General features: G+C 39.7%; 1 protein-coding gene across 5 annotated transcripts in view; it reads right to left on the minus strand.

Annotated features, from left to right (window-relative positions):
* AGAP1 (ArfGAP with GTPase domain, ankyrin repeat and PH domain 1) overlaps positions 1–9,981 on the minus strand; it is a 679,540-nt gene that overhangs the window by 328,062 nt on the left and 341,497 nt on the right. For 4 of the 5 annotated variants that reach the window (XM_019523354.1, XM_019523355.1, XM_019523353.1 and 1 more), the window contains one exon: positions 3,732–3,887. The exons of the other annotated variant lie outside the window; for it this stretch is intronic. In XM_019523354.1, coding sequence (XP_019378899.1) covers positions 3,732–3,887 — 156 coding nt within the window. The remainder of the gene's footprint in view (positions 1–3,731; positions 3,888–9,981) is intronic. 5 annotated transcript variants of the gene reach the window in all.

Raw genomic sequence — 9,981 nt, forward strand, 5'->3', positions numbered from 1 at the left:
CCTTTTTTTCCTTTTTTTTTTTTTTTTTTTTTAAGAGGGAGCACAAAAATCCCCTAAACACCTGGACACACCTCACACACTGACATTCTCTTTGGTCCATTACTCCTTCAGATAAGCCAGAGTGGACGGAAGTGCAGCATAACCCTAATTTCAGCCTACTAAAACATTAGTCATTATACAGGATACACATTTTTGGAGCAGGATTTATTTTATAATCTATGTGTACATCATCTTCTGCAATGCAGATAATGCTAAATGAGGAAGGCAGAGCTTTACCTAAAACACAAATAGACAATAATGCAAAAGGATCTAAGTAGAAAAATAGCCAAATACATTTGCCTATAACTGCAAACAGTGATAGAAAAGTATTAATTTTAAATTCAAAGTCATTATCCCTTAAAACTGTACAATAATTCACTGATATATGATAGTTAAGTGCATAGAAGAAGTGAGATCCTACTGAACTACAGCCTTGTAATCAAAAATAGTTAAAACAGAATTAAGCATTCACTCTCTGCACATCCTCAAGCCTAACAGGAAGTCTACGAACAGGTGACTATCACCCACCAATACTATATACAACATGCTTGTATTAAGGTTACATCTAGTGATATAGTTTGCCCCCAAAGGACAAGTCAAATAATTTAACAGCTCCGGTATAGGAAGTTGATGCACAATAAAGCTATGAAAACCAGTTACTGCATCTATTACACATCATCCCCCCCACCCCAAAAAATCACAAATCTGTCCTCATTCCAAAAATATAAATAGGTATGAGGTTACATAATCCATTAGCTATTTAAAGCATTTACTACAGCATTTATTTTTTTCAAACGCCAACTGAAAGCTTCATGTAAACAAGGCAAAGAGAAAGAGTCTAAGACAGCATTCTTATACGTTTACAGGATTATCTGAATTTAGTAGCACATCCCAGCTCAAGATTAGAAGACAACTGGCACCCATTTATTCAATATTATTTCAGATTGCTATGTAGCTGACCTTACTTCCCGCTCACCTATACTTGTATACACAGTACTATTGTGCAATACACTAGGATACAATATTATACAGTAGACAACCATTGATCCTCTGGATTATGGTGTACACATAAGAGGTCTAAGTCAGGTGTCTGATGAATCTGCTTGTATGGAGTCCTGTGACCATCACGCCAAGATCTTCAACATGTATGCCTAGCCAAGAGTATGGAGGAGTGGAGTCTGCTCAAGACCTACCATTTGCCCTTTAGACCACTAAGACAGAGTCCAAAGGCCAGGCCAAGTCTAGACGTTCAGTGCCTCAATGGTTGTAGCTTCTGCCAGACAGCAACAGATAAGAACTGCTGCTGACTGCCTTATGCCTCAGTGAGGGTGCACTTCTGTCAGGGTGATGTCCCTTAGTCTTTCTCCAACCAAGGAGTACCCACAAGACAGTGGGAGGTAGGGTTTTGAAGTGTCTATACTTGCGTTACTCTAGAGGTTGCAACATTGTGGTGCTTTATAGGAGCTACACCACCACAAGCAGCCCTATCATGTTGCCACAAGGCCCTTCAGCCAGATGCAGTTTACAGTCATACCCAAGATCAACGATATTATACAGTACCTCATGAAATGATCTTCTACATATTAAAGACCAAATTAGTATCTGAAAAACTCTTTAAAATAGTTAAGATAGACCTTCATGTAAATTATTATACCACTGTGACGGTTTATACTTACGTCTTCCTAAGTAAGTGTTTCTACAATATTATGCAATACTGGTACAATGTCATAACAATGTTAAGAACTATTCAATACAACTAATATAGCAGCTCATACCAAGTTATTATTTTATTCAACACACTAATTTTAAAATTATATTTTTCATTTTGTAATTTTTTAAACCCTTCCTTCAACAAGGCTAATAATGTTGTTCTTTTGGGATAGTATTTTACATCTTACTTGCCAACTAAGGTTGATTTTAGATTTTTAGTAAACTGAATACAGAGCTGATTTTTCTTTTGTATAATGCTCTTTTTAAGATAGGCCAGAGTAATATTTAATATTTTTTCTATGCATGTCTTATTCCAATGTGAGAACATGACTTGTTTTCCAAATTATAGCTTCATATATAACCAACTGTTAAAAGTATTTTACAAATATTTAGAACAAGAGAAGGCTGGCAAGCTTTACCGAATAGCTCTGCAACCATTCTCAATTGTGACGGTTTCCAAATTTATTACCCTGCATTCAGTTTCTAAGATGACACTGACATCTAGTGGAGTTAATAATTCACAAGACCTCCCAAATTGAAGTCAAAACCCAAACCTAGCAAGCTTTCTGGTACCACTAATTTCCTGCCACTCTTCCTCCCTGCTTAAATTTAAGAAAAATCATTATTTTAACTGCTTGCAGAATGCTTTAGGACCTATCTACACTGAAACTTTTAACAAAGTTTGTCACAGGTTGTTGACACAAGTGGCACTAAAAATAGTTGGACCCACATTTTCCATGGTTAATACTCAGTAACTTTAACAGGCAGCAATTAGCATTTTGTACTTGTTAAAGGCCTAGCAATTCCATATCCTGCTAGTGTAGTTCTGTATATGTTCTTCATACTCTTCCTCATTGGGGCAGCACCAGGTATTTCAACAACACTAAAGATATAAGGTAGATGTGGATGTATAAACCTGGTTGGCACATGCCTATGAGGAAGAAAATTGGTTGCTAAATCAAAATCAACTCTGCAATGGTAAGTGTCTCAGGAGCATTTGGAGCTGGTTACACAGCTGCACACCTGTATTACAGAAAGCAAGGCAGGGTAACACCTTAAAGACTAACTGATTCAGAGAGGCATACGCTTTCTGAAGATGACAGCATCTGATGAAGTCAGGTATTGCCTATGAAAACTTACACATCCCTGAACCAGTTAGTCTTTAAAGTGCTACCCTGCCCTGCCTTCTACCTCAGTCCAGGCTAATACAGCTAGCTACCTTGATCTGCTTGCATTATAGATATGTATCATCATAATGGAATACTTAAAAGTCTTAAAAGTAACGTTAACAAAGATTTTCCAGATAACTTGAATAGTAACATAGAAACTGCTATACTAGATCAAATCTCTGTTTTATCTAATCTAGTATCCTGTCTCTTACATCAGTCAAAATGAGATGCTTCACCTCTGGATCTCTCAACTTTAAAGGCAGCAGAAAAGAAAACGGAATTGCATAAACAGGCCAGTAAAAAATACATTAGTTTTCTAGTACTACAAGGAATTTTCTTACAAGAAAAAAACTGCTGCTCTACACACTGACTACTTAAACTTACACAACTGAAGTAACTATTTTGTTTTTGGATCACGTGGACTACCTGCTCATTTTTCGCACTGATAACAAGTGGAAAGGAGATGAAACTGAAGAATTCAGGAAAATATAGGTAGGTCTGGGAATCTGACTCGCACACCTCTGCAACTAAAGCTGACAGGTTTAATTCACTGGGGCTTCAATGTTTCGCTAGTAAGTTATATTTCATGACAAGGAAGATCCCTGGACCTGCTAAGAAAGCTTCATTATGGGTAGCATTCTTAAGTCCCCAAACGAAAAAAACCCTCAGCAATCACAAACTTCTGCCTAAAAAAATTGAATGTTCTCAGTACCTCTGTTTAAGACTAGGCTAGTTTGACTCAGCAGGAAGGAAGTTTAATTTATATGTATGGACTGCAACTAAGAGCAATATTCTCTACCCTGGCTCACTCACCGTGAAGAGGTTGGATCGGCGTTTGGACTGTTTACGAACGGGCGTTGGAGTGTTGGTAGTGGGAGGAACATCAATCCGTAGCTCCTTCTGGCTGGTACTTGGAGTTGATGGGACAGAGGAGGAATAATCGCTTAAACTCCCTCCTCCATTACTGGTCTGCAATGATTAAAGTTAGTTTTAACAGTGATACACTGCTTTCAAGAAACCTACAATTCACAGCCTGATCTATTTAAGCCCAATAAACTGATGTCCTAGGCATATGAAAAAAGTGATGCCTACCCTAGAAGTCCTCAGTAGCATTGTTGTATACTGGCTGAGAATTCACTGACACTTCCAAGTTTTTTTTGGTTTTTTTGGGGGGGGGTTTTTTGGTAAAGAAACAACTATTCACATCACAGAAAAACTAGGCATATCTGCTGCTTTAACAAGCAGTTAAGACTTTTATTTAATTCATTATAGTATAACGCAAAATGAAAAGCAATACATTTTCATTAAATAGATACAGAAGCTTAGTTTTCTTGTCTGGAACATTTGGAGCCAAATTCAATCCCAATATGCAGAAACGGGTCTTTAGGTCAGTGGATTTATATCACCAATTAATTTCACCCTTAAAGACTTCAGTCCACACTTAGAGCTATTAAAATAATTTTTTTTAAAAAAGGAGACTAACTCAGTGTTATCAAGTAACTACTATATAAGGAACTGATTTACACTTCTGCTGAAGCCAGGGAATATTACTGTTATATTAAAACCCATACTTAAGGGATCCACTGATATTACACTGTGAGAAGGCCGCAAATAACCTCAAACTACGTCAAAGTCTCATATAAGGAATGACGCACACAGTCAACTCTGCAAAGCCATACATGCTGTGAAATGACCCAATCACTAAAGAACATCTTGTCCAGATAGGGAAGGATAGCAAGTTGTTTCAAAAGTAGAATATGTCCTAGTAAGCAACAGCAAAGTATCTTGCTGGTTATTAACAGGTTCAGAGAATCCAGATTGGAAACATTCAAAAAAAAAAAGTAATAGAAATGGAATCCCAAGCTGCACTTTTCAGGGAGACCAGGATAAGTTCTCTTATTGAAATAAAATATTGCAAATCAAGAGAAATTAAGAAGGCAGAGGGCAGGAAACAGAAATATCTGAGTGGCTAGAAAGCCAATAACTGAGATGACACCACTGAACGTAAAGGCATGAAATCAGATCACCTCCATTTAGTGCTTTCTCTTCCATACTGCTTCAAAATTCACAGGACATTCTCTCTGGAGTTCTAAACCTTGGCAAAGAGCATACCCTTGTTTTAACAGGACTTGGTAAAAGAGGAGCAATGTGATCTGCTTGGAAAGACCTCCATAGAAAATTCAGTTGCAGCATATTAAGCTCTGAAGGTCTGTGTAAAGGGGAGTATATTACCTTGGGGAACTGCCTTTTTCCTGAAAGGAATGAAGCAACAGGACAGTGAAGGATATTCTCACTATGTGACACTCCACATTGCCTTTTTAAAGTAAGGCTTCTCTATCGTTTTACAAAATAGACGAAACCCTTTAAGGAGGAAGCAACCACCTTTGTCTTGACGCCTGCTTTGGCATGCAACACCTATGCTGATGACTCACTGTAGAGACCACCCAACCGTAGAGTTTAGCAAGTTGTGGTGAAAAGAAGCTAGCTAGTATAAGGAGCTATCAAGTAGATGGGTGGACATCATATGTGCTCCCTGGAAGGCAGATTAAGACCAGAACCATGAACACCCTGCAAAAACCCAGGTATCTAGCCAAGCTGACTCCAAGTGAAACACCATTACCCTGAAAAATGACGCTCATCCACAGGACAGCATTCCCTGAGTTACTCTTCCCTTGTCCTGTTAAAACTTTTCATGTTTTGGGGTTCTTCTCCTGGTTTTGCCCTCTTCAAAATTACCTTCTATGCTAATCCAGAATAAAGAAAGAGCACGAGGGCCGAGATATAGACACTGTTTCCAAAAGATGCTAAATAGAAGTAGTCTGATTCATATCTATATATTCAGGGATGAGACGTCAGTTCTTTGCTTCCCAGTATGTAGCAAGATGTTTCTCACTTCATTTCTTTTTGATACGAAGAGAAGCAATAAAACAGTTATGAAATAACCTCTCAATACTTTTTAGACTAAACAATATCACAGGTGGTAAAACTGATTTACTGGGTCTGCATAAGTTAAAAAATAAGATTACTCAGGTGTACATAATTAGCTATTTCCTACCCTCAAGTGTCCAAGGTTTATGCTAATACAAGAAGTCATGGCCCCTAAAGTGCTTACAGTATAGAAAAACAAATGCACACAAAAATGAGAGGGTCAAAGTGTTGGCCACATATTCATTTTGCTATTTCCAACCCCCACCCTCCATTTCGATATATTAGTTATGCTCATTTGGTCCGCTAACCAGCCCATTATCAGATGGAAATTTACTGAAAGCAGAATGATAGACAAAGATTATCAGAAAGTATTATGAAATAGAAAGAATTACTAAAAAAAAAAATCAAATCAATTCAAAGAGCATTTTATGTAAATGATGTGCTGTGGAAGAAGCGAAGATGACTGTAAAGAAAGATGTACTAACATTACATCAATACTGGATACAGCGAGGACAAGACAGGAAGCACATATTTCAGAAACACAGCTCTGAATGAAGCAGAACTTTGAATAAAAACACTGAGTGTGAAAGTGAGAGCCAGTGGCTAAATTCAAAGAAGTGACTAGGTCAGAACATATGGCAAAGATGGTTTTGGCAGCTATGTTTTATAGAGACTGGATTGTGGAGCACAGAAAAAGGAGGTGGGAACTGATAGAATCAAGAGAATTTCTACCTACAGAAAGAGAAAAAACAGGGTTCACAAGTGTTGGCAAGGAAGCAACTGCAGGTACTGGACAAGGTGGATGTATATGAGGCAAAAAGGATGAATAAACAGCACTAAATTTTGCCTAGTTACAGGAAGGATGGTAGCAGTATGAACCAAAAAGACAAATATGAGGGCTAAAAAGAAGTTAGGAGACCAGTTCCATTTGTATTCAATTTAAGTTTAGTATCTCTCAAACCATCTTGTACAGTGTAATGCTGGACAAGTCACTCTATGGATACCTATAGCAAAGCAGATGCTTAAGCAATAGCCAGAGAACTAAATGGAAAGGCCAAAGATCATCATATGACCAAAACTGAGAATCAGCAATATGTCAAGAATGATCAAACATCCCCACAGTAAAGATCAGGTCAAAAGGGGACAGAGTACAGGTGCCAAAAAAGGACAAACCTTTCTACCTCCAATGGAAACCAACTGGATAGAATTCAAGATAGGGCTGGAAGACAAGCCCAAAGGAATGTTTGTAAAACACCATGTCATAAGCTGAAGGAAGAAAAAAATATGATAGGAGACACAAATGCAATTGAAGAGTCGCTTTCAGATTAGAACAGACCAGGGTACTCTTACGCTTTTATAGTAAAAAAGCCAGAAGAGAAAGAGGAATTGGGAAGTGGAGGGAAGCAAAAATAGCAGTGATGGAAAAGGGAAATCAGATAGGAGGATGGGAACAAGAAAGGTAAGATTGGAAATGGACAATGTGAAGGATGTCAAATTTTCTAACAAAGAAGGGGTGACAAAATGGTCAGGGTGCCAAAGAAAGGATTAATTGTGACGGATTTGGGTATACGAAAAAGGTGGAAAAGTCTTACAGAGAAGGAAGGGAGGAAAGGAGGGACATCTTTAAAGGAAGGAATCAAAGGTTAAAAATGATAACAAGGGATGAGCTACAGTTAGAAGTAAATAAAGGCAGTCGTCTTCCTTTTTTGCAACAAAAGAAATATTGTTACTTAAAAACTTGCAATTTTTGTTCTCTAAAGAGGTATTTTATAGTTTTATAGTTAGGTCTCACTTTCAGCTTCAGTGGGAGCAAGAAATCCTATTGATCTAAAATCTTAAACCTCTGTGTACTCCAATGAAACATCTTAAACTCACCTCAATCATGTATTAATATTTCTCCCTAAATACTCAAGTTATGTCACTTCAAGTGAGCAACAGTGGCTCCAAAAACCAGAAAATCTACAAGCATATGCACTGAAATATAAATAAAGCTATCCATCTAAATAAAGGAGGCAGAGAGGAATAATCTTTGTGGACGTATCTCAACAGAGAACAAGGGCAAAAATAGCTTTTCAGTATCTAATCTCATTGGATTTCTACTGTTAAAAGCAAAGATATCAAAGAATATCTAAAATAGCTTATTGGCCAAAAAAGGGGGACCCATTTTAATAAAGGACACAGGAAACAGAACTAAGTCTAGAAGGCTAAGAACTTCAGGCCACAATAAGAAGAACCTTGGTAAACATGCAAGGTAGTCAGTGTGGCTGGTTTGTGAACCTCTGGGGTACTGAAGCTGATAAATAAAGCTGAATGGTATGAGGCTCGACATGACTTAATTTGAAGTCTACCCAGACAGCAGCAATGAAAAATACAATCAGACAAGTACTTTGAAGTTATATGCTTGGAAACATCTGAACCTAATGCATTGTCAACTTAAACAAAAAACGTTGTGGGCTTCATAAGGCCTTTTCGTTACTTCAAATAAAATTACCTGAATGTTTTCATATCAAGATGCAGAACAGGAACTTGCTGGGATTAGCTTGCAAGTGCGAAAAAAATATTGGCAAAGAGAAAAGGTTCATTAGAGCCAGCTGAAGCCACCAATGATGGCAGGACCTGAAGAAAACTGCGGCAATGGCTGTTCTTCAGAATTGAACACAAGGTTTGCCTTAAGCTCTTTTATGCCATAAAATCAATTCAGTGCATGTGAAATTCTGTTTTTCACATAATAAACCTAAGTCAACAAGAGCACTTCTTAATCAGCTTGGGTTATGCTGCATTGACAATACTGCAGTAGGTGTGTCCACTTCTGAATAAACTCAAAAAAGGTTTGCTTTTTTTTAAAAAAGGTCCAGCTTACTTGTTCTTAACAGCAAACGCTGTTTAAGCTACTCAGGCAAATGGAGAGTTTTTTGTTTTGTTTTCTTTTTTTTATATACTGGGTCCATTATACACCAAAAGACTAATCTTTTCAAGTTTTAATAAAGTGGGTTTTGTGGGGGGGTAGGAATGGAGGTGGGGAAAGAGTTTTACTGTTTTCTTTTAGGGAACAAGAAGTAGGGGCTTTTCAAGAAGCTAGACGGATTTGAGACATCTCCCCAAATAGACTCCTTACCTAGATAGTTAGGTATAATCCTTGATGACAAGGGCTAGGAACAGACATTACACATAAACCAGTTTAAGTGATCAGAAACTGGTTTAAACATGTAACAGAACAGATGTTCAATGCACATAAACCAGTTTGAAAATGGCTGAAACTGGTTTGAGATAAACCTGGTTGAATGTAGTATCAGACTTAACTGATTTGAGTCAAACCGGTTTATACAATGTCTGTCCCAGACCCGTTGCTGGTTTAAGTTAAACCAGACTCCCCCAGCATTCTGGCACGCTCTCTGGGCGAGGCTCTGCTCTGCTCCAGAGCTGGGCTGGCCCCTCCCCTCTGCTCTCTAGCTAGAGCAGGGATGGGACATGGGGAGACACCGGGCAGCATGGCACTGTTAAGGCAAAGTGGGCATGGAATAGATTAATTCTTCCCTCCTTCCTCTCCTCTCCCACCGCAGCCGGGGTCTGCCTGTTTGCTGGGGAGCAGAGGGAGGGGGCTGTGGCGGTGGCCCCTGAGGCTGGCAGACTCCAGCTGCAAGGCAGAAGGGACCACGAAGGGATGGAGGGAGGAATTAACTCTTCTCCCTGCCCCCTTCACCTTAATTGGGCCTTGCCTGGATGGTTGTCCTGCGGGGTACAGAGTGGGGCTCTGTTCTGTGCTGGGGGGGAGGGGGAACTCTTCCCCCCTCCTCCTCCTCCCAGGGCAGGGAAGGGGGGCTCTGTGGGGCACTGGAGGCCTACTCCTCCCTGCCCCCCACATGGCTGGGGGGACTCTATGCAAGGCTACCCGACCCAGAGGGTTACAGCCACTACCCGCGCCCTGACTGGGTAGTGCCACACAGAGCACAGTGCCCTCCTTCACCCCATGGCAGGGGGTGGGACAAGCAGGGGGCTCTCCGGCCCTGGGCCAGGCAGCCTTGCTCTTCCCCAGGTGCCACAGGGTGGGGAGGGGAGTTCTGTTCCATGCTGGGGTGTACTCTTCCCCCTCCTCTTCCTTCCCTGCCCGCACCGCTGAGGGATGGGGGGGGGGGGC

The sequence above is a fragment of the Gavialis gangeticus genome, unplaced genomic scaffold (genome assembly GCF_001723915.1).
Source record: "Gavialis gangeticus isolate Ggan-Ray unplaced genomic scaffold, GavGan_comp1, whole genome shotgun sequence".
Classification (NCBI taxonomy): Eukaryota; Metazoa; Chordata; order Crocodylia; family Gavialidae; genus Gavialis; species Gavialis gangeticus.